The 25,674-nt window shown below is 41.2% G+C and overlaps 1 protein-coding gene across 3 annotated transcripts in view; it reads right to left on the bottom strand.

Moving 5' to 3' along the window:
• The window catches only part of RBM6 (RNA binding motif protein 6), an 85,601-nt gene extending 60,226 nt beyond the window's left edge, over nt 1-25,375 (bottom strand). Inside the window, exons 1-5 of one of the 3 annotated variants that reach the window (XM_024566202.3) lie at nt 25,196-25,375; nt 9,605-9,712; nt 4,345-5,623; nt 3,026-3,115; nt 1,601-1,670 (exon numbers count right to left, since the gene is read on the bottom strand). In XM_024566202.3, coding sequence (XP_024421970.2) covers nt 1,601-1,670; nt 3,026-3,115; nt 4,345-5,623; nt 9,605-9,648 — 1,483 coding nt within the window. In that variant the 5' untranslated portion in view covers nt 9,649-9,712; nt 25,196-25,375. The remainder of the gene's footprint in view (nt 1-1,600; nt 1,671-3,025; nt 3,116-4,344; nt 5,624-9,604; nt 9,713-25,195) is intronic. The other 2 variants (XM_071222157.1, XM_071222158.1) reach the window with 2 other exon arrangements.
• Between the last annotated feature and the right edge of the window lie 299 nt (nt 25,376-25,674).

The raw sequence follows: 25,674 nt of genomic DNA, 5'->3' as shown, positions 1-25,674 counted from the left end.
CATTATCACTTCATATAATAAAATATCAAGAAAAGACTGCATTTCCTGAGGGTATGTATTTTTTTTAACCAATGTCCTGAATGATTTCACATGTGTACCAATGTTTTTGGTTGGCCAGTTATGATTCTAATAGCTATCACAGCCAGCAAACTTAAGAACTTCCTTTGTGGACCCTTTACATTAATATTAAGTTTTATTCAGCTAATAAATCTGACAATATAAATAGAAAGTCAGTAGGTACTAAAGAAATGAAGAGTTTAAATTGCTGTTATTTAAACATCAAGACATCTTTTCTTTCCTAAATATACCAATACTTAATGAAAGCAGTTCATAAAACAAGATCGAAGCTGAGGTTATTACCCTATTATAGTCAAAAAGCAACTGCAGCCTATACATTCTACTTTAGATCCCAAAGATAACAGTAAATCAAGAAAATGTGTATGAGACATGTGCCAAACCCCCCCCAAAAAAACCCCAAAACAAACAAAAAAAATTAAGTCAAATGTGCAAGAACAACAGAACTCTTAAGTTGTGTTTCCACAAATTCAGAGTTGCTTTTAAAACAAAGAAATGATTAGCTTTTGAGAAGTATGCTTCTGAGTTTGTTCTCAAATTACAGAAAAAATATTTCTGGAGTTATTGTGTTTCAGCACCAGATTATTTTAAGCACAAAAATTTATTTTTGTGAATAGTTTCCCTCTGCAAAATCAATCTCAAGAAGCTACCTTGTTAATGCAAAATTTTTATTCTATGGTAAGTGTTTAAAAGTAATCTATATCCTCAAAAATATGACATGCTCTTAGTTGAGGAGTTCTTTAACTTGGATTACTGAAAATCTAAATTCTGTGAAAAGATTAATTGCTCTTTCTTCAATTTAAAATTCTGCACAATAGATCACTTAAAGATTACTTTTATTTTTAAACCATTTCATATTATGTAGTGCTAAAAATATTGGTCAATACCTTAAGTACTTGGCACTTCCCTTTTGACTACATTTCCTGTAGTAAGATTTGAAGGAACCAACCGAACTGCTACTCTCAAATATTAGAAGGATATTTTGAAAAGTTTAAGCTGCAGTTCAGACCACAGAACAGAGGTCAAAGAGAAAGTTCTTCTGGATCTATTTATGGATTTCAACCAACTAGCTGTTGCAGGACTCCGTTCTCAAAGCAAGACTGAAAATTCAAGAAAGCTCTAATTTGTATAATTTCTCTGGAAAGTTGTAAATTTCATGCTGAAGCAATAAAAGGTAAACTTTTACATACAGTGAGTTTATTAAATATTCCACCACCATGAAGAACATAAGCAGCAAGATTAATGGTGTCATTATGTAAAATACAGTCAGGAACAAACGCTGCAACACTCACTCTGTGTCTCACAGGCACTCAGAAGAACTGGAAGAGGCATTCTTGTCCATGTGGACAAAACATCCACAAAGAGCAACAGCCAAGACTAGAGCTGGCTGTTATCTGAAGGCACCGACAGGAGGCTTCTGGAAATCTTAACTGTGGTTTCTTTAAAACTTTTTGAGTAGCACACAATGCAGAGATCTGACAAAGACCCCCCCAACACAAGGCCACATGCATAACAAGGAACCCACCTGTGTTATACTCCTGCAACTGCAAGTCCTTTACAGGCGTGTCATCGGGAGTCTGAAAGGCGTTAAGAATCTGCAAGAATATGGTATTTACAGTAATGATAGAAATCATAATCAGATACTGAATATTATATTTTCTCTACTGGTTTTTACTCTACATAATTTAAAGCTATGATTACTTTATAAAGGCAAGTAACTTCATACAGGAAAAAATTTACATAACTTAAAGCTATGATTACTTTATAAACGTGCTTTGGCATTCAAACACGTCGAATGAGTTGAACATAACTATTATTCAAAAATTCCCAAGTACACAAACAAGGCAGAAGAGCCTGACTGTCATGAGCCGGAGGGAGGGCTGTGCCCTGCACTCAGATGGCCGGTGACCCAAGCCCCTCCTGCTCGCCTGCAGTGCGACCTGTCCGCGCCCCGTCTCCCATCTGTTAAACATCAGATGATACACTGAACGCATTCCAGCCCACGGCACTTCACTCCCTCAGCCTGATGAGTTCTTTTTCTCATCTTCTGGACTGTTCTCTCAGTGCATTCAGTCCTGGGCTCAAGTGTCACTTCCTCAGTGATGGCCTTACCTGACTACCAGATCTAAAACAGTCCCTATCCCAGCGACACTCGAGCGCTTGACTTTACTTCGCTGCAGAGCATTTCTCACTGCCTGAAACTACCTACCTTTGGCTCATTGTTTTATTATCCACAGAGGCAGTGACTTCATAATATTCACTGCTGTATCATTCAGTGCCTACTCAGTGCCTGGCCCACAGCAGTACTTAATACCTGAAGTGAATGGATTAAGAGTACCTATTCATAAAACATTGTAATATTCAAATGAAGTAATGCTTGTTAGCATCCCATAATGCCTGGCACAGAGTAAGCACTGTCTGTTCTTACTGTAATATTCTGACCAAATTCTTCCACATGTTCAGCCATAATGTAGTCAGTCATTCCCTTAACACTGAGGAGTTAGGAAGCTTCCAATTTTCACTATTGTAAATAAACTGCATCTTTATGTACGCTGTCCAACCCTCCTCTTGGATTAGGCCCTAAAGGGCGATTATCAGGTCAGAGGACAGCAATCATTTGTCATGGTATTTTTTACAAACCTCACCTCATTAGAACATGCGTAAGTGGTGAGGTGTGAATGTGCTCTCTGATGTAGCAAAGCCAGTTTCCTGGGCCAGCTACTGCACTACAGTAGCACAAGATGTGGGCACTGCCAGGAGCCTGCACTACAGTAGCACAAGATGTGGGCACTGCCAGGAGCCGGGGGAAGAACACCCAAGGCTTCCCTGCGCATTTCTCTGCACCTTCCTGTGAATCTGCAATTTTCCAAAATAAAGTTTAAAAGTATCTTTAACAGACCAAAAAAATTTCAAAGAGCAAAAGGAACAAGAAAAATAAAAAGACATATACCTCTTCCTTTGTGGCATTTTCAGGCACCCCACTTAATCTAATAAGCTTGCTTGGTTTCTCCTCACTTGGGCCAGTCCTATAGTCTTGATCCTTGAAGCCAGAATAAAAAATTATTTCAGAAATAAATATGTGTTAGTACAAAATGAAACCGGACATAAAATATAGGTACTCAGGTTCAAAAATCAAATTAACTTGCATCATATGAAGATATGAAAAACTGTCCTGGCTGGTGTGGTTCCCAGTCAGGGCACATGCCTGGGTTACGGGCCAAATCAGGTCTCCAGTGGGGGATGCTCGAGAGGCAATCACACATTGGTATTTCTCTCCCTCCCTTCCCCTCTCTCTAAAAATAAATAAATAAAATCTTTTTTTTTATTTATAAAAGAGATATGAAAAACTGTAATTTTCTGTTTTACTGAGGTCCAAAATTTGACCTCAAATCATCAGAATACAAATGTGCTAAAAACAAGACTCATTGAGGGAGTCTTAAAATAATAAAGTAGAATCTTTGTGTTTTTTTTTTAAAGACACAGACTTTTTTTCAGGGTTTTTTTAGATTTTATTTATTTATTTTTAGAGAGGGGAAGGGAGGGAGAAAGAGAGGGAGAGAAATATCAATGTGTGGCTGCCTCTCACATGGCCCCCACTGGGGACCTGGCCTGCAACCCAGGCATGTGCCCTGACTGGGAATCGAACCAGCATCCCTTTGATTTGCTGGCCGGCACTCAACCACTGAGCCACACCAGTCAGGTCACAAAGTAGAATCTTAAGAGAAACAACACTGAATAGTACTTTTATAATCAGGGAAAAAAACAAATAAAACTTTCTCAAAACTGTAATTTTCTTCTCTTGAATGAGAAAATAGGAAAGAAGGAGAAATTTAAGCCATATGTCATTTATCAAAGATGTCATCTATAAATAAATTCCAAAATAGCCCTGGCTGGTGCGGCTCAGTGGATTGAGTGCCGGCCTGTAAACCAAAGGGTCGCCGGTTCGATTCTCAGTCAGGGCAAATGCCTGGGTTGCGGCCCAGGTCCCCAGTTGGGGACGCATGAGAGGCAACCACATACTGATGTTTTTCTCCCTCTCTTTCTCCCTCCCTTCCCCTCTCTATAAAAATAAATAAATCTTCAAAAAAAAAAATGATTTGAGCTGAGGGTCCTTCCTCCAGGGAGGTACATTACATTACCCAAGTACACATTTTGCTTTGTAATGGTTGTACAAGGAGAGACTCCGAACTAATGGTCCTGGACTCTACACTTCATCCCTCAGAAAAGCCCTATGAAAAAGCTAAAATGCATTTCACTCCAACAACTTACCTGAAGTTCCTGTTGGGCATCTCGAGAAGTTTTGCCCTCAGGAAAAGACTTGCTCTGGCCATAGCCAAATATCTGGCTTCCTGGCAGTCTGTGATCCACATCCCGGTACTCCATGCTTCTGTAATCAGTGTCTTGCCGGCCAAGGAAGTCCAGACCACCTTCCTCTTTAAACAGACCAGAATCGGAACTCTGTTTTTCACCTCCAGAAGGCTGTGACTTGTCTGGGTCTTGAAGTGGACTTTGGCTGTTCTGAAAGTCTGATGAAGACTCATGTTCAAAGGCTATGCCTTGTGTTTCTCCTTCTCTTGTTTCTGAATGTTCAAATTCTCCTTTCTGAATGCCAAAAGCAGGCCTTTCTGTTGTATGGTCATGTGCAGATTTTTCTCTCTTGTTCACATTCATACCAGAATGCTCTCTATCTTGCGTAGAGGGCTGAATGTAATCCAAAATATTTGGATCCGCAGAGGGCATCTCCCTACCCTTAAATTCCATACACGTTCCCATGTCTCTGCCCCTAAAGTCCTGATCTGTCCTGGACCGGTGTCTACCTCTAAAATCTGAATGTGGTGTATCCCTGTCCCTAAAGTCGAGATCACTAGTACCTGAACCTCGGCCTCTAAAGTCCACCTGTGTTCCGTCTTTGTCCCTGAAGTCCAAATCAGATATATCCCTATTCCTGAAGTCAGAACGAGATGGATCTCTGGTCCTGAAATCCAAATCTGACAAATCCCTTCCCCTAAAATCTGTGTGAGATCCATCCCGGCCTCGAAAATCTAAATCATAAGTGCCCCGGCCCCTGAAGTCAGGTGGAGGGACATCCCTACCTCGAAAGTCAACAGGGTGAGCATCCCTGTCTCTGTAGTTCATGTGAGATGCTTCCCTACTTCTGTAGTCCATAGAAGTACCATTGCCGCCCCTATAGTCCATAGGTGGTCCTTCTCTATCCCGAAAATCCCCAGAATGTATGTCCCTACCTCTGAAGTCCAACTGTGATGAATCTCTGCTCTGGAAATCAGAAGATGAAAAATCTCCCCCCCTGAAATCATGTCCAGATCCCTCCCCTCCTCGATAGTCACCATGCAGTCCGTCTCTAACTCCATAGCTGAAAGAATGCTCCTCTATATTTGCAAAGGGAGGCCCCGAGTGCCCCTGGAAATCAAAGGGAAGTGAATCTCTGCCAGGAAAGTTGCCAGAGTGTCTCTCTTGAGCATGACTCTTAAGGGGAGGAGGAGGATAATCCCTGTTCCACCCGGGAGCAAACCTTTCTTCTTGGCTCCCACTGTAGAAACAAAGACAGTGTTATTCATATTGTCCAGAGAGTTTGCAATCTACACACCAGCATACTCTTCTCTAATCACAGCAAATTCTTCTGTAAACATTTTTTTTGGGGGGCAGAGTTCTGTAACAAGGTCCTAGATATGCAGAAAACAGCAAGGTTTTGCTATTTTAGGACGAAGTGGCGGAGTAAACTTTTATGCTCCCATTTCAGAACACGAGGAAAGTCAACACAAGGTTTTCAACATGACTGCTGCAGAAAAAGCTTTCACCCAGTCCTGCAACAGGGAAAATCCGCAACACCAGATAAGCTAGCAATGGTGACACACTATAGCAATGTCCATTTCCTACAGCCAGGGAACTTAAAATTCCAAGATCAACACGATGATTCCTATACATCGGAAGAATCAATGCACTGTAAATTTCTGACAGCAAGTTTCAGGAGGTGTCTTTCTCATTGCTGCATATAGGAGGAATATTCCAAAATATTTTATCACAGTTACAGCATGGACACTACCCAACAGAATGGATGCAGGCCCCGAATGAAGAAACACTGGCTGTAAATAACCAGTCGGAGCACACCTGTGTACACTAGCTGAGCGCCAGCCCTGGCTGCATTTAAATCCCAGTACAGTGGCTCCACCTAGAAGCACTCTCACCTGTTCCCTACTATACCTGGTCCCTATTATAACTACAAAAGGGTATCACATAAGGCAGAATGAATCATGCCACAAAGCATGTATAAATCGACTAAGCCAAGCAATAGCATCCAGGAGCTTAATGCTGAGAGGGACCTACAAGAGTGCATTATGCCTTCAAGCATTATCCTCAGGTCCCCAGTGAAGAAGCTGATATTCCAGATTCTAATGCTTCATGCTAATTTTTCATGGTAATAATTATATTTAAAAATAAGTATAGTAGCCATGGCTGGTGTAGCTCAGTGGATTGAGCATGGGCCTGAGAACCAAAGGGTTGCCAGTTCGATTCCCAGTCAGGGCATATGTCTGGGTTGCAGGCCAGGTCCCCAGTAGGCAACCACACATTGATGTTTCTCTCCCTCTCTTTCTTCTTCCCTTTCTCTATCTCTAAAAATAAATAAATAAAATCTTTAAAAAAATTAAATTAAAATTAGTATTAAATTCATATTCTCAGTTTACAGAACTCAGGCAATAAGTGAGAACAACCCAATCTTTTATACTACCCAACTTCTTGTCCTTTGCCTAACTTGCAAGTCATTTTACATTGTTTTGGCTTTGATAAAAGTTTAGGAAATTTAAACAGGCAATTAGGTACCCAGAATTTTGACCTTGAGGGGAACAGTAGGACATGAAAAAGGAATACATTAAGTGATCTGAAGGGTTATATGCTATTTAGCCATAAAACAAAAATACTAAGAGATCAGGTCCAACTCAGTTCTCCTCCTGGAATATACAGGGTCTATTACATGACCCGTCTGAACTCAGACTACTCGATTATACTAGAAAGATTCAAAGGACAACTGATTCTGGGTCACTCAGTTTAAGACAAATAGTTACAACGCCAAATCCTTTCTTAAAGTAATAAATTGAACAACAGCAACCTAAACATTACAGTTATTACTTAATGAATTTTCAGAACATGATGATTACCACTAGTTCTCGTTAACTTAGTTATTTCTACGTGGTTCATCACAAGAGGAGCGAGTTTAAATGTTCTTCATAAGTAATACAACTTAATGCTAAAATAAAGGTGTCACACTAACTGTGATGTCTCCCCTATTTAAAATCATTCAAATCGCAATAGTTAGCTTGCAGGAAGACTTCGGCCTCAGCAGACACTCACAAGACAAGGGCTGAGGTCTCTGCATTTGCATGTTTTCTGACCGGAACACATCCAGCACTGTCTGCAAATACGCCCTCGGGACCACCTCCCTCTCTGAGGGTAAGAAGATCCAACAGACCCAGAGTATAACCTTCTGTACTGGGGCTGTTAGAACTGTACTTCATGCAGACTATTCAAGAAACAGTTCTATTAATATGAAATAGCAGTGACTATGAAAATAATTTTTAACCAAATAAAAAAATTTCAAGAAAAGTTGTTAAAAAGAAAAAAAGTTGTTAAAATGAAATATAAATCATTTTCCTGCAAGATACCTTTTTTAAAAATCCAAATTACTCCCCCTAAAACTTACGCTGTATAAACTATGTCTCCCTTCTTCTCAAAGATCTTTAAAAAATAGCATGTAAGGACTTATAGTTAAACTAAAATTAAGGTGAGGAAATATAATTTTAAATGATAAATTAGTGAAAGAAAAAGTGTTCTAAAAATTTTGAGAAAGTTAGGCAACAGAGCTAAAGTCACCTAACATTTCTAAAGGCTTATCTAAACCATGTAAATGGGTTAGTTCTGTAAGCAACAGCCTTACTTACAAAACTATCCATAAATATAAGTCAAAAGAATGGCTGATTGCTGCTTTAGTAGCCTATTTTCTTTCTCACTGCTTCACTAATAAATTCACTTTAAACTAAAAAAAAAAAAAAGAAGAAGAAGAACAGATTACAATTCTAAATATATAAAAATGTTAAAAAGTACAAGCCCAGTGATCTAGGAATTGGCAAACTTTTTCCATAAAGAGCCAGATAGTAGTCCTGTTAGTCTCTGTCCCAACGGCTCGACTCTGCCACTACGGCATGAAAGCCACCATAGACAATCTGTAAATGAGTGATCACGGCTGCGTTCCAATAAAACAAAAATGAACTGTGGTCTGCAGTGTGCTGACCACTGACCCAGACCGTAATATTTTGAAAGAAAAAACATACCCAGCGTCACTACCACTGCTTTAATTTAAGGATCACTAAGCAGAAAGACCCCTATCATTTAGTGTCTATGAAACACTAGCTTTACTAAATATTATATGGATTTTTTAACTCGATTCTCTACCTCAATTTTTCAGGGGACCCCAAGCTTCAGAACAATAAATGGAACATCTATTAAATGTGCACAGTAAAATCTTGCAGACTTCCAATCCAAAAGGAAATTTACTAGCAACAGAAATCTCAACTGGAGCATCAATACCTTTTAATGTGTAACTTTAGGTCAGATTTCTTGGCTGTATATCAAGTAAAATGATAAAAATCACATTCCTACAGCATTTTATTAATTGTAAACATGATGCAAAAGTTTTTAAAAATACTATCATCGTGTTTACTATATTTGCTATTTAAAAAAGTAACTCCCTTCACCTTGGCTGCTATGGGCACAGTGGACCGAGTGCCAACCTGTAAACCTTTTGGTCACCGGTTTGATTCCCAGTCAGGGCGTGCACCTGGGTTGCGGGCCAGGTCCCCAGTTGGGTGTGCAAGAGGAAATCAACTGATATATTGAATATGAGTATCTCTCACATCGATGCTTCTCTTCACTCTTTCTCCTTCCCTTCCCCTCTCTCTAAAAATAAATAAATAAAATCTTTTTTAAAAAGGCACCTCTTTCAAAAATATAAATTAACTCCCTCCAAATCTAAAACCTACAATTGAATGGTACCACATTCTCTACTTATCTCTGTCCTCAATAATGCCTAACACTGAAATGTGGCTTAGAAAATTGCATCCAGTGATTTTTCTTTTTCAGAATTATTTCTGGTAGCTGAAAATCAATGTGCCACATGGGCAAGACACTGCTCTGGATTCTAGAAATGTATTAGTGAACTTAATGAAATACTTATGTACATTTATAAACATTCATGCTGACTTTCCTTATTAGCCAAGTATGTATTATGTTGCTAAAAGACATTTTATAATACTTGAAAAATGCTAAAACACAAAACACTTGGCATGCTGGGTATTCAGGCTCAAAATCACTTCAGAAATGACTAGAAATTTTTTAAAGTTTCCAATTTTTAAGAACCAGAGCTATTTCTATACAAAGAAAATATCCTCCTTTATAGTAGACCAAAAAAAGTTATACTATATCATTAAAATATTAACAATATTCAAATTTTCAGACTTACCGAAAAGGTCCTGTTCTGTTAGCAGATCGAGAATCCCCCCACATCTCTTATGTCAAGAGGGCCCAATACACAGATGCTTTCGCTACCAAGCTCTAGTTACAGCAGCACCTACACAAAAAAACCACAAAACGTAAGTTCATTAGAAATAAAGTAGAGAAGAGGTGGGGAGAAAATGCAGACAACTGTAATTGAACAACAATAAAATAATTTTTAAAAAAGAGAAGAAAAGCAAGTAGAGGCTAAACTGATTTCCTCCTGCCTGGCTTATGCGTCAGCAGGGATATTTTTGGAAGTCACCTTTAAACATTTACATATTAATTTATAACAAGAAAAATAATTTTTAATTAAAAATGTGTACTCCAGAGCACCATAAACTTCTCGGTGTAGTAAGAATGCTTCACATTTAATAAGTACTGACTAATTTTTCCAGCAGCCATTCTACCTTCCTTTCTGGAAAAGGCATCTCAACAAAACGCCATTCTCAGTCCACCGCCAGCATGCCTGGCCAAGCAGAACGGTCTACCGCCCTCACCCCAGCGACGCTCTGAAGATGGGCAGGGAACCCGCAGCCAGCTGAGAAGTCATCAGCAGAGCTTTGCTGCAGCTACTAAAAAAGAGGCAAACTCTCAGGATGGTGGATTTGGCAGTGGTTTCATGACACCAAAAGCACAAAAGATACAAAAGAAAAAAACAGATAAAGTACACTTCCTTGACTGTAAAAACCTTTGTGCCTCAAAGTATTCTATCAAGAGAGTGAAAAGATAACCTACAGGTCTCTAAAATGGCAGACAAGTTCCAAAGTCTAGTTCCTCCACAGAAATATTAAAAAACAAGCAGTAACTGTCTAAATCAACTTGGTTGGAGCTGTAGAAAACAGTCAAAAGTTTATGACAATCAAGCAAATGCTCAGTCAAGCCATCTTCAAAATAATAGGAAAGTTTTGTGTTTTCACTGATCCCTGACCCACACCCTCTAACACGGCAGTGGTTTTAGTCTTGAAGCAGTGGCAGCCCAGCTCCCAGCCCTCCCTCAGAGCAAACCTGATTTGCAAACTGTTGTGTACACCTGTTTTAACCTGTCTGGGGCATATCTGAAGGGCTGATGCAAGGTGCTTGTTTCTATTTTACCTCAACAGAACTCAGGGGGAGGGCAAGAAGCTCGAGGCATTGCTAATAAAAGCTGCAAAGCAGACTAGAGACTCACACGTATAGAAAAGTTCGGGTAAAAAAACTTTGAAAAATCGGGATATTCCAAAGCAACATGTACATGGGAAAATTTTGAAAGCCACACACATACCCAGACACGTGATCAGGCAAGACCTGAAAAGACTTGAAACTTTCACCTTGGGCTAATCCCTAGGCTTAGAGCAAGCCTAGCTAAGTGCTGAAGGAGTGTCCCAACACAGAACCAATCTGCAAAGGCAGAGAGGAGTTTACTTTCTGCTTTTCTCTCTCTCTTTTTTTTGTGTGTGTGGTATTTTGTTTGTTTTGGGTTTGTTTGAGCTCCTGGTGTTCACGGAAATCTTGCTTAAAACATCAGATAACCAGAGGAGCAGTGGTCAGCCACAGCTCACCCCGGGCTAACCCCTGACCCTGTGCCCAAGGTCCCTTTCCCCTGACTGTCCAGTGAGCTGACAGCAGCCCCGCCTTGGCTCACTTCTTTCCTATGATATTTCTAGAGCCAAAGCAGCCCCACCAAGGCTCTCTCCTATTGCTTCTTCTATGTCAGGCCCTTCCTTCTTTCATCCCAGCTTTAATAAATATGCTCTTGCCCTGGCTGGTATGGCTCAGTGGATTGAGTGCCGACCTGTAAACCAAAGGGTCACCAGTTCAATTCCCAGTCAGGGCACATGCCTGGGTTGCAAGCCAGGTTCCCAGTTGGGGATACACAAGAGGTGATCACACACTGAGGTTTCTCTCCCTCTCTTTCTCCCCTCCTTCCCCTCTGTCTAAAAATAAATAAATAAAATCTTTAAAAAGTTTTTTAATTACCTCTTTAAAAATAAATAAATGTATTCTTAAAAAAAAAAAGATGAACAAGCGCTACAAAAAAGAAAAAAGAAGAATGCCTGACATCAGTGATCAAACATGACAAAGAGCAGTCTTTGCAAAAATAGTTTGGAAAATGTCCCAAAACAGACTACTACAGCCTTGAACAATTAAAAAAAATCACCAACTCCAAGAAAGGGGAGAATCTGATTTCCAGAGTTACTACATTGTAATAGTCAAATGCCCAATTTTCAACAACAACAATAAAAAACCTGCAAGGCATACAAAGAAACCAGAAAATATGGCCCATTCAAAGAAACAAAATAGATCAACAAATCCATCCCTGAGTAAGCCCAGACATCAGACTTACTAGACAAAGGCTTTGTAACAATGGTCTTAAGTATGCTTAAGAACTAAATGATAACATGGACAGAGAACTAAAGGAGACCAGAAAAACAATGTATAAACAAAATGAGAAGATCAACAAAGAGAAACTTATACAGAGGAACCAGATGAAAATTCTGGAGCTAAAAAGTATAATTCTTGAAATGAAAAATTCAGAAGGGTTTGACAGCAGAGTTGAGCAAGCAGAAGAAAGGATCAGCAAACGTTAAGATAGGACAATTGAAATTATCGTGTCTGAGAAGAAAAAAAGAAGAATGAACACAGGTAAGCAAAGTCTAAGGGGCCTGGAGACACCATCTAGTGGGCCAATGTGAGCCCTGGCCAGGCATAGCTCAGGTGGTCAGGCATCATAGTAAACTAAAAGGACAGTGGTTCAGGCTCTGTGCTCTGTCCCTGGTCAGGGCGCTTGCAGAAGGCAACCATAGATGTTATTCTCTCACATCAGTATTTCTCTTTCTCCTTCCCTCCCCATCTCTCTACAACAAATGTAAAAAAAAAAAAATAATAATAATAATAATTATGGAGTCCTAGAAGAGAGAGAGAAAGGAACATAAAGACTATATGAAGAAATAATGGGACCCCAATATCCCCCAATTTGGTGAAAGATATAAATCTACAAATCCAAGAAGCTAAATGAAGTAGCATAAACTCACAAGACACACTATGATGAAACTGTTGAAAAACAAGGAATCTTGAAAACAGCAAAAGAATCTTGTAATGTACAAGAGGTTCTCAATAAAATTATCAGCCAATTTCTCATTGGAAAACTTGAAGGCCAGACAGCAGTAGATAATATATTACATTAAATACTTCAGGGGGAGGGGAACAAACCATATATCAAGAATTCTATGCCAACTATGATTGAATATAAATTTTTAAAAATTCTGTATCTGCCAAAACTCTCCTTCAAATATGAGGAAGTAACAGCCCTGGCAGAGTGGCTCAACTGGTTGCAGTGTCATCCTGTACACTTAAAAGGTCGTGGGTTTGATTCCTGGTCAGGGCACATACGTAGGTTGCAGGTTCCATGCTGGGTCAGGGTGTGAATAGGAGGCAACCAATTGATGTTTCTTTCCCACAACAGTGTTTCTCTCTCACCCTCCTCCCTCCCTCTCTAAAAACAATAAATATAACTTCAGGAGAGGATTAAAAAAAAAAAAGACATGCATAAAAAACAATGATTAGTTTGGGTAATGAGGATACAATTTACAAACATGTTATCTGTGACATCAAAAAGAGAAAGAGGCTCTGGCTGGTAGGGTGAGCGCTGGCCTGCAAATCAGAAGATCACCAGTTCAGTTCCCAGTCAGGGCACATGCCTGGGTTGCAGGTCAGGTCCCCAGTTGGGAGTGTGCAAGAGGCAACCAAGTGATGTTTTGAGTGATGTTTCTCTTTGCACATCAATGTTTCTCTGCTTCTCTTTCTCCCTCCTTTCCCCTCTCTCTGACCATAAATAAATAAAAATCTTTTTTAAAAAAGAGAAAGAAGAAAGTAAAGGAGCTGTATAGAAAGATTTTTTGTATGCTGTTGAACTTAAGTTGGTATAAATTCAAATTAAATTGTTATAACTGTAGAATGTTAAATGTAATTCCCATGGTTACCACTAGAAAATTATCTATAATATACACATAAGAAAATGAGAAGGAAATCCAAACATTTCACAACAAAAAGTTCAACTAAACATAAAAGGCAATAATGCAAGAAATAAAAAATTTTTTAAAAGCTATAAAGCATATAGAAAATAGCAAAATGGCAGAAGTCCACCCTTATCAGTAATTACTTTAAATGTAAATGGTTTAAATTCTTCTAATGAAAAGACCAGAGACTGGCAGAACAGATATAAAAACGTGATCCATCTTTATGCTGTCAACAAGAGACTCTATTTTTCCCCTATACACAGCTTTTATTGCATCTTTAAAATATCACAAATGAGTCTGAGGGATCATGTGGCATCTTGCTGTTTCCGTAGCATACAACTTAAATCTCATTTGTCAGCCTGCTAACCTGTCCCTTTTTCAGAAACACAGACACCATCCAAAAATTTTCTGATAGCCTTGTTTTTAACTGTTGTGGCTTGTTAAATCAAAGCAGCTCAATTTGATACAAATTCAGTATCATTTCTTTCAAGAATTAACTTATCCTTTTGGGCTTGAGATTCTGAACAAATAAGAACTGACCTCAACCAAATCCTGTGGAAATATCTTTCACCCAAGAAATTTCGGACTTCGACAAGAGAATCATTATCCTAAATAACATTGTTGGGGAAGTGAGCACACACAGACCTCCTGGGAATGGGAGCCCAGTGGAATACCGTTGATCAGGTTCTGTACATGACTGCAGATGGTATGAACCAGCAACCTTTTGGTTTGCGGGATGACACCCAACTCACTGAGCCACACCAGTCAGGGCTTAAATGTATATTTATGTCTGACTTTCCAGTTTCTCTTCCAGAAATTTATTCTCTAGATATTTACAGTTTGTGGTGACATGCTTACAAAGGCCCATAGTGCGGCACTGTTTGTAATAACCGAAGATTATAAACTCTAAATGTACAAGGGGAGACCGCCCAAAAAACAGAATTTATTAACAAATTGCGTATTTATTCTTACATGTTTAAACTTCAGTCACCTTCAAAGTACTCTGCAACTGACGCAATACACCTATTGAGATGTTTTTTTCCACCACTCCAAGTAGTTTTTAAACTCATTGATTCTTATGCCTTTTAATGCTTCTGCCATTTTTTGATTCACCTCTTCCACATTAGCAAAACGTGTCCCTTTGAGCACTTTTTTCATTGGGAAAAACAAAAAAAAAGTTGCTTGGTGCGGGATCAGGTATATAGGGAGGGTGGGGCACAGGAGTCATGTTGTGTTGGGTCAAAAACAGCTGAACACTCAGCAGTGTGGGCAGGTGCACTTGTAAATCACCCATCATGAAATGGGTAAACACAGTGAGCCTTCAAAAAAAATTCACTGAAGCTGAACGCAGCTTCTCACAACAACGCCAGCTGGTATACTGATTGAGATGGATTGTTAGAACACTCACCTAGCAGGGGAATCCTGAACCACAAGGGGCCCGCCCTCCAAAAGATAATTCCGGGTTTTTTGGGGTCCCCTTCATATATCAATAGAGTATATTTGTACTATTAAAATACTATGTAACTCCAAAAAATAAGGTAGCTATGTTAATTGATATAGAATAAGATATTACATATTAAATCTAAAAATATGTGCAAAATATTATTTGTAATATAGTATCATCTGTGCAAAACAGAAAAGAACACATACAATGAAGTTAGAGGACTCAAAACCTCCTGATTTTAAAACTTACTACAAAGCTGCACTACTCAAGATTGCATGGCACCGACATAAGGATAAACATACAGATCAATGGGAGAGAATCGAGAGTCCAGAAATAAACCCTCACGGTTAGGGTGAAGTTTTTTAGAAACGAGTGCCAAGACCATTCAGAAGAAAGAACAGTCTTTCCAACAAATGATACTGGGGTAACGATGTCTCCATGTGAACCAATGAAATAATGTGGTTGTGATGCACATCAAATCCGTAAGTACTGCTTCACATCCACTGGGGTGGCGATAATAACAATAATAAAATAAAAAGACAGGTAAGTTGGCAAGGATGGGGAGATACTGGAATCCTCACACACTGCTGGTGGGAATAGGGCAACAGATGTATCAAACCATGTAGTAGTGGTTCCCTCCAAAGTTTTCCTTAGGACAGCTGAAGTTCCTAGACATGCAGTTTAATCCAGCAAAGCAAATGATTACAGGCCTTGGGACCAAGATGATCTGAACCTGAAATGGGTAAAAAGTCAGAGTTGCTGGCACTGAGCTAGGGCCACTTTTGGTAAGCAGAACTGGTACTTCAGTATAAACTGAATGCCAGCTCAAGGCTTTAAATGCTGAAGCTCATTAGATCCCCGCAAAGATATTGGTTGATACGTGCAACAAGACAGGAGTCAAGCAAAGTGACAATGTGAAAAAGCTAACTCTGAAAAGAAATGGCACTAACACATCAATCCAATACACAGGCATGGCTGGCAGTGAACGTGCAAGTGGGAGTGAGAAGGGCCCGCCCCCTAACAGCCCAGATCCCACCCCCCACAGATGCTACACAACCAGCAGAAGGTCCCCATGGGGAGTTCTGAGGATTGAGATGTGATCCCGGGTGAAGCTGCGGCAGGTGCAGACCTCTGTAGTAAATAGTCAAACGAGAGCCCTGAAGGTTGAAGTGAAACATGGTTCCCCGTGAACAGCAGTTAACAAGGGTCAGCTTGGTCCTGAGACGGCAAGCACCACAGTAAATCAAGCTGCAGACCAGGTCATATTCCCAGTGATGCCCTTCTATAAAGTCCTTCATGTTTCAGCTTTGCAATCACACTCCCTCAGAACCCAAGACTGTGGTTTCCAGGAAGCTGACCAGTTAAGAGTATAAAGCCTACCCATTTGCAGGTCTACACCCTTTGTGATGGGAACCATGATGGTGGCTGACTGTTTTTGAGCCTCCTCCGCCTTTCATTCCTGACTAATAAAACATTCCTGGTAAATGCTTTCACTCGGGTCCATCCTGCACAGATCCAAGAATGTCACCTCTAGCCATACAATACCAATTCCCAAGGACACCCCTTCTTTTTAATTATGACTTCGGTTTTAGAGGACAACAAAGCAAAACCAGGGGTCTTATTCTTTTAGTGTTGGCTGAAGCATACAGCAGCTTTATTCTACTTTAAACAATCTAGTCTTCTGCCCTGGCTGGTGTGGCTCAGTGGATGAGAGCTGGCCTACAAACCAAAGGCTCACCGGTTCAATTCCTGGTCAGGGCACACGCCTGGGTTGTAGGCCAGGTCAGGTTCCCACTGGGGGCATGTGAGAGACAATCACACACTGATGTTTCTCTCCCTCTCCTTCCCTCTGTCTAAAATAAATAAATAAAATCTTTAAAAAAACAAAAACACTAATCTTCTCCAAACTATTGGGTTGGCCAGAGTGTTACGTGTATTCCACATGATGGTTCTAATAGCGTTCAGTTGTCTTTAACTTCACTTGAAACAATTTTGTTAGATTGTATTGTGACAGCTGTCATATCAGCATGCATTAAAAAAAACTTATCACCCTGGATGGTGTGGCTCAGTGGATTGAGCGCTGGCCTGTGAACCAAAGGCCTGCCGGTGCAATTCCTAGTCAGGGCACATGCCTGGGTTGTGGGCCAGGTTCCTGGAAGGGGGTGCATGAGAGGCAACCACATTGATATTTCTCTCCCTCCCTTTCTCTAAAATAAATAAATAAAGTTCTTTTTAAAAAAATAAAATAAATCAAGAAAGAAAATGGATCAGACATAAATGCAGAAGCTAAACAACAAAGCTTCTATTAACGAACCAGAGGAAACCTTTGTGAGCTCGTTGGCATCAAACAGTGCTATCAAGGATCCAGAAAGCATTAACCACAAAAGAAAAAGATCAAAATTAACACCTGTTCTTCAAAAGACACTGTTGAGAAAAACGAGCAGGCAAACTATGGAACAGGGACTAAGTATTTATAACACACACCTGACAAATGCTCACTATTATTAGTCATAAGGAAAATAGATTAAAACCACCATAACAGTACGCACCCACTAGAACTGCCAAAATGAACAAGACTTGCCCTGGCTGGTGTGGCTAAGCTGGTTGGGCATCATCCCACAAACGGAAAGGTTGCTGGATTCCTGGTCAGGGCACAGGCCTGGGTTGCAGGGTCAGGGCACGCATGAGAGGCAACCAATCAATGTTTTTCTCGCACATTGATGTTTCTCTCCCTTTCTCCCTTCCTTCTCCTCTCTCTATATTCAATAAAAGAAATTTTTTTTTACATAAAATTAACAAGCCTCACCAAATCAAATACACATAGATTTCTAGCAATCAGAACTCTCATACATTGCTGGAAAAATGGCAAAATACAACCACCTTAGAAATTGCTCTGCTCAACGTTCCCCCAGGACCCAGGAATTCCACTTCTAAGTATTTACCTGAGGTAAATGAAAACAAAAGACTTGTACAGATATGTTCACAACAGCTTTATTCATAATAGCTCTTTAAAACGGGAACAACCCAAAAGTCCTTCGGTAGGGGATAAACACTGTTTGGTGTCCTGGAGGGTCTCCCCACTGAGGTGGTGCGCTTCAGTGAGGTTTCAAATGCAGACGTGCCTTTGTGGTAAAACGGAATAGAGGTGGGTAAGAAATGGCAGTAGAATCAACAAGACCCATTTTTTAAAATTATGTATCTTTTATTAGTGATTTTAGAGAGGGAAGGGAGAGGGAGAGAGAGAAAGAGAAACATCAATTCGATGTTCCACTCACTGATGCATTCATTGGTTGCTTCTTGTCTGTGCCCGGATAGGAGATGGAACCCATCACCTTGGTGTATCGGGATGACGCTCTAACCAACTGAGGTGCCTGGCCAGGGCTTAACTGCAGATTTTTAAAAATTGTTGGAAATATACACAATATAAAATTTGCTATTTATCATTTTTAAATGTACAGTTTGGTGGCATTAAGGACATTCACATAGTTGTGCGACCATCACTATCCATCCAGGTAACTTTTTTCATCTTGCAAAACTGAAACGCTGTATTCATTAAAAAGTAACTCCCCATTCTCTTTACCTAGCCCTTCGCAACCAACCTACTTTCTGCCTTTATGATTTTGACTACCCTGAGTACCTCTCATGATGCTAGTGGAATCATACAACATGTCCTTCTGCCATTGGCTGATTTCATTTAGCATATCGTCTTCAAGGTTCATCCATATTGCAGCATCTTTTAGAATTCTGTTCCTTTTTCAAGGCCGAATAGTGTTCCATTGTATGTATGTATCACATTTTATTTATGTAGTCACCCACTGAGGGACACTTGGGTCACTTCCATCTCCTAGCTATTGTGATTAATGAGCATGGTGGACAAATATCACTGAGACTCTGTTTTCAATTCTTTTAGATATATACCCCAAAATAGAACTGCTGTATCATATGGAAATTGTTTTTAGTTCTTTGAGGAGCCACCATACTATTTTCCACAGCAGCTATACAACTTAACACCACAGCACACGAGGGTTTTGTTGTGGGCTGAACTGTGCTACCACCGCCACCATACCCACTGCCCTGATTCATATGCCCAAGCCCTAGCCTCAAATGTGACTATATTTGGAGATAGGACCTCTAAGAAGGTAATTAAGGTTAAAAGAAATCACAAGGGTGGTGCCCTAATCCAACAGGACTGGTATCAGAAGAAGAGACATCAGGGATGCGTGCACAGAGAAAAGGCCACATGAGGACACAGCAGGCTGAGAGAGTCCTCTCCAAAGACCAACCCTGCTAGCACCTTGATCTTGGACTTAAGCCTCCAGACTGTGAGAAAATACTCTTCTGTTGTTTGAACCAGTCTGTGGTATTTTGTTATGGCAGCTCTACCAGAACAATATTAAGTTCCAATTTCTTTACATCCTAACCAATCTCTATTTTTCTGCTTGTTTTGGATAACAGCCATCCCAGCAGGTAGGACCTGGCATCTCACTGCATTTTTGATTTGCAGAATGCTGAGGTTGAGCATCTTTTCATATGCTCATCAGTCATGCGTATATCCTTCTTTGGAGAAGTGTCTATTTAAATCCCTTGCCCAGCCCTGGCTGGTGTCGCTCAGTGGATTGAGTGCCAAAAGGTTTCCAGTTGGATTCCCAGTCAGGGCACATGCCTCAGTTGCGGGCCAGGTCCCCAGGTGGGGGAGTGTGAGAGGCAACAGATTGATGTATCTCTCACAAATCCATGTTTCTCTCTCTTTCTCCCTCTCTTCCCCTCTGTCTAAAAATAAATACAATCTTTAAAAAAAATAAAAATATATCCTTTGCCCAAAAGTTTTCTATATATTCTGGATATCAAGCCCTTATCAGATATAAGATTTGCAAACATTTTCTCCCATTCTGTGGGCTGCCTTTTTACCCTGTTGATAGCGTTCTTTGATGCAGGAAAGTTTTTAATTTTGATGGAGTCCAGTGTGTCTACTTTTCTTTTGTTGCCTGTGTTGGAGTAATTCAAGGGCTTGTTGCTAAATCCAATACATAAAGTCTTCCAACATGTTTCTTCTGGGAATTTTAGAGTTTTAGCTCCTACATTGAGCAGCAAGATCAATTCTTAAAGAGCACCCTGGCTGGGTAGCTTAGCTGGTTAGAGCATCATCAGGATAGGCCAAGGTTGTGGGTTCCATCTCCAGTCAGGGCACATACAAGAAGCAAATTAGTGCATAAATAAGTGGAACAACAAATCGATGTCTGTCTGTCGGTTTCTCTCCACCCCTTCTCTAAAATTAATAAATAATTTTTTAAGTAACATATAAATATTTTTAAAAGCCCTGGACAGGCGACTCAGTCAGTTGGAACATCATCCCATAAAGCAAAAAGTTACAGGTTCAATTCCCAGAAAGGGAACATGCCTGGGTTGTGGGTCCCGTCCCCAGTCAGGGCAGGTGCAAGAGGCAGCCAGTTGATGCTTCCCTCTCATGTTAATGTTTCTCTCCCTCTCTTTCTCCCTCCCTTCCCCCTCTCTAAAAAAAGGTGCAGCCACTGTGAAAAATAGCACTGGTGGGTCCTCAAAAATTAAAAATAGCGCCCTCCCTCTCCAGAACACGCCCACACCTTTCTCCCCTCTCAGGCGCCCAACCAGGGGAGCTAAGGGCAGCAGCAGCTCCTCTCAGGCTAACCGCCCCCCACCCTGAACCTGTCTCCAGGGCCCCCTCTTCTCTGACAGTGAGCTGACAGCAGCCCCGCCTAAGCTCATTTCTTTCCTGTATCATTTCCAGAGAGCCAAAGCAGCCCCACACAGGCTCTCTCCTGGTGCTTCTGTCCTAAACCCTTCCTTGTTTCACTGTCCCAAGCTTTAATAAACACACTCTCAAAATAAAATTTAAAAAAAAAGAATTGAAAATAGAATTATCATATAATCGAGCAATTTCACTTCTGGGTATATATCCAAAAGAAATGAAAACAGGGAAGGACTTCAACTGATACTTCTATGCCCATATTCACTACACCATCATTCACCACAGCCCAAAGTTGGAAACAACCCAAATGTCCATCAGTGTAATACATTTCCATACAGTGGAATACTGTTCAGCCTCAAAAAGCAATGAGATCCTGACAGATGCTATAACATGGATGAAGCTTGAAGATATGATACTAAGTGGAATAAAGGCCAGTCACAAAAGGACAAATATTGTATGACTTATGATTCGACTTATATGAAGTACCTAAAATAGGCAAATTCAAAGAAACAGAAAGTAGAATGGTAGCTGCCAAGCGCTGGGGAAGGGGAGAATGGGAAATTATTATTTAATGGGAGCAGACTTTGGGAAGATGAAAAGAGTTGTAGAGCTAGATGGTAATGATAGCTGCACAGCAACACCAACGTACTTAACACTACTGAACTGTACACGTAAAAATGACCCTGATTGTTGGTGTAGCTCAGTTGGTTGGGCATCATCCTGCAAAGCGAAAGGTCACTGGTTCCATTCCTAGTCAGGGCACATGCCTGGGTTGCGGAGCTGGGCCCTCGATGGGGGCAGGCGCAAGAGGCAACCAATTGATGTTTCTCTCCCTCTCTTTCTCTCTGCTTTCCCCACCATCTAAAAATAAATAAATAAAATCATTTTTTTTAAATGGTTAAAATGGGCCTGACCATTGTGGCTCACATGATTGGAGCATCATCTCACAGACCAAAGGGTTGCAGATTGGATTCCTGGTACGGGACATACCCAGGTTGCAGGTTCAATCCCCTGTCAGGGCACATGTAAGAAGGCAACCAATCGATGTTTCTCTCTCACATCAATATTTTTTTTTCTCTCTGAAAGCAATGAAAAACATGTCTTCAGGTGAGGATTAAAAATATACTTAAAATGGAGAAGCACCGGAGAGCTTACTTCCCAGTATATGTCATCAGTTTGGCTAAATAAACTCATAAAAAAAATTTAATGGTTAAAATGGGGGAAAAAATGAGCCAGAGAGAGAAAGAGACCATTTCACCTCAATAGGACCGCTATTATAAAACAAAAATAGCAAGTGTTGGCAAAGATGTGGAAAAACTGGAACCTTTGTGCGTTACTGCTGAGAATGTAAAAGGGTGTTGCAACTGCTGTGGAAAACGGTACGGCGATTCCTGAAAAACCTAAACTTGAAACTATCCTATGACCCCACTTCTGGGTATAAACCCAACGAAAACGAAAACAGGGACATGAAGAAACATTTACATACCCACGTTCACGGCAACATTATTCACAATAGCCAAAAGGTGGAAACAACCCAAATGTCTACAAAAAATTAACAGATAAAATATCCATACACATCAACAGGATATTATTCAGCCTTAAAAGAGAATAAAGATATCAATTATATCACAATAAAAATTGTTTTTAATTTTTTAAAAAGGAATGAAGTTTAGACACATGCATGCTATGACATGAATGAACCCTGAAAATGTTAAGTGAATGAGTTAAGTCAGACATGAAAAGACAAATGCTGAATGATTCCACTTTCACGGAGTACCTAGGACAGGCAGATTCCTAGAGACAGAATATAGATTAGATGTCACCAGGTGCTAGAGGGCAGAGGCAATGGGTTGGCTGGTTGTTTAAAGATAAGAATTTCTGCTTGGAGTGATGAAAACGTTTTGGAAATAGTGGCAATGATTGCCCTACACTACATTGTGTGTGTAATTAACACACTGAATGTTACACTTAAAATGGTTTAAATGGCAAATTGTTACAATATATGTAACAATATATTTATCACAACTTTGTTAAAAAACTAGTAATACACAAAAAATATGACTTATACACCTGAAATGGGTGAACTGTATGGTGTGTGAATTATATCTCAACAATGCTGTTTTTAAAAAAAGGTAACAACAGTGGCTAGCATTTAGTGAACACTTTTTGCACAGAAGGCTCATATGTATTACAATGACTTCACGACAACCTGTGAGGCAGCTACATTTCTTAACCTCATTTCAAATATAAGGAAACTGAAGTTAGGCAATTTATCCAGTGTCACTAAGTGGAGTTGTCCATCAGGAATTCAAACCCTATCAGATTCTAGAGCTTTTATTGACTGCTATACTGAGTCCACAGTGTGACAGGAAGGTTATAAAAGTCACTCAATAGATGCCCCATCAACTAAGTAAATGAGATGAACAATGTATGGTGGGAGTCTAGCAGAAACAGTAATTCTAAGCATTTGGTGTATAGCTAAAAAAGTCTGAAGAAGTTATTTATCGTCTTTAAAATTTTTTTGTTGTCGTTTTATTGTTGTTTGATCTTTTCTTTCTTTAATCCTCACTTAAGGGTATGTTTACTGATTTTAGAGAGAGAGGAAGGGAGAGAAAAACAATGAATGGTTACCTCCCAAACGTGTCCCAGCTAGGGATTGAACCCACAACCTAAGTATGTGCCCTGACTGGGAAAGAACCCACAACTTTTTGGTGTACTGGAGGATGCTCCAACCAACTGAGTCACAGGCCCAGGGCTATTTTTTTTTTAAGTTTGTTTTCTTTTAAAGATTTATTTATTTATTTCTAGAGAGAGGGGAAGGGAAGGAGAGAGGGAGAGAAACATCACTGTGTGGACGCCTCTCGTGCGCCCCCTACTGGGGACCTAGCTGGCAACCCAGGCATGTGCTCTAACCAGAAATTGAACCAGTCACCCTGAAGTTCTCAGGCCAGCACTCAATCCACTGAGCCACACCAGCCAGGGCAGGGCTGTTTTTTTGATCTTTAAAATTTCAAAACTTTCCAATAGTTTTAATCTTAATATAAGTCTGGACTAATTAACACCAGTACATACAATAAACACTGTGTAGAAAAATATAATCTTGTCCCCAAGTATCTGCAACGAGATGGCAGAGATCATTTAGTAACCTCCCCCCTTGACAATTCTCCTCTGAAAGGCCAGAATAACTCAGGATACTAAAGGCAACAAAAACCCAAGTCTGGTACCAGAATTCTGTAAAGAAGGGTGCTACAGATGTCCAGAAAGAGAGAAACTAGTTCCTATCCTATAGGTTTGGTACCTAGCTGGGTGCCAGTTAATAAGATTCAGATTCAACTTCTGTGTTTCACCAAAATGGTAACATGCCATTAGTTACTGTAGACATTGACGGCCCTACTGTCACTCACCAGTTCTTGATACCTCCCCTTACAGTCCTCACAAGTGTGCAGATGTTGACATTATTAAACCCTTCACACCGGTGGCATTACTCAACAGGAAGTTGAAAACTAACAAACTTAGGATACAATCCAGAGTTCAGAAAATGAACCAGGTGACCAGGCGCATCAGAGCCTATTGAATTCCTTTCACTGAGATCCAGCAACTGACATTCACAAGCAAAACTGGAATATGCAAAACATACAATTACCCTTACAGTTTATGTACCCTATGAAACAAGGCCCTTTCCAGTTTAAAAAAAAAAAAAAGGCACTGCCAGAGTTGAACACAGTAGCAAAGAATCAATTCTAAAGTTAAGAGAAAAGCCTATTTGCAAGCGCCAAAAGGAATCTAAAGACTGAATACGAGGAAAAAATCCCGCTCCTCCCACATTTGCCCAACGGGCGCAGAACCCACCAGACCACTCCCCCCACCTCCAGGTTCTACTGCCCAGAACGACGGGATCTGAGCTATCGCGCCCAGCAGTCCCGCCGAGCCCACCCGTGTCTGCCCTGGTCTGAGAGCGAGGCTACGTGCTAAGCACAGAAGGGCTCCCTCTCGAGCGATGCCTGAGAACTGAATTAGATTCCTGCAAAAGCAGGTAAAAAGAAGGAATATAGGGCCCGCCCGCGGCTCCGCAGATTAGGAGCACCAAACCGCAACCACGCGCTAGTCCCGGACCCCGCAAGCCCGCCGCCCCGAGGCTGGACCGGTAATTCTACCGCCCTGTCGCGGCCCGCCCCTGGCCCACGACCGTTCCGGGGCGTTCCTCGCGTGGGCGGCGCCTCCCTCACCACACTAGCACTTGGCTCTCTTCTTCGCGAGCTAAGTCGCGGCCGTCCGGCCGCACCGAGCCGCAGCTTCCAGGCCGCGCGGGCCCTGGATGTCCACCGCGGCCTGGCAGGCCGACTTCGTCCCCGCAGCTTCCAGCACGTCCCCCCTACCTCCCCAGGCCCTTACCGAGGCAGCGCGGCCTCCACGGCCCGCTCCTCCTAATCCTCCGCCGCAGCCACCGACCCAGTGTCGCGGAGACCGGAACTTCCTCCGCGCAGGGCCGCTGTCTCCACAAAGGCGCCGCGCCGCCGCCTTCAGCGCTCGGCCCGCCGGGATATGGAGTACAGCGGCGGGTCCCGCCGACTCCACTCCCGCCGTGCCCCGCGCGTGGGGGGGCAGGGGCGTGCCCTCGGAGGCGGGACGTGAGGGCGCGCTGCTCGCCGGCGCCCAATGAGAGGGCGCGCTTTCCCGCCCCAGGAGCCGGACCTATTGGGGTTGTGGATTGGCTTTTTGTTTGTGGCCACTAGTATTCCAGTTCACAAGAAGGGTCGTCTCCTGCGTCTGGTCTTCTTGAGGTTTGCTTCCCGCCAGGAGCGTGGATTCCACCCTAGCCTTCCTAACTCGAGACTTCCTTATGGTCCGTTATTATGAAGGAAATAAAAGGG

The sequence above is a fragment of the Desmodus rotundus genome, chromosome 8 (assembly GCF_022682495.2).
Source record: "Desmodus rotundus isolate HL8 chromosome 8, HLdesRot8A.1, whole genome shotgun sequence".
Taxonomy (NCBI): domain Eukaryota; kingdom Metazoa; phylum Chordata; class Mammalia; order Chiroptera; family Phyllostomidae; genus Desmodus; species Desmodus rotundus.
The sequence above is the reverse complement of the archived record's forward strand: the minus strand, read 5'-3'. Positions and strand labels throughout refer to the sequence as shown.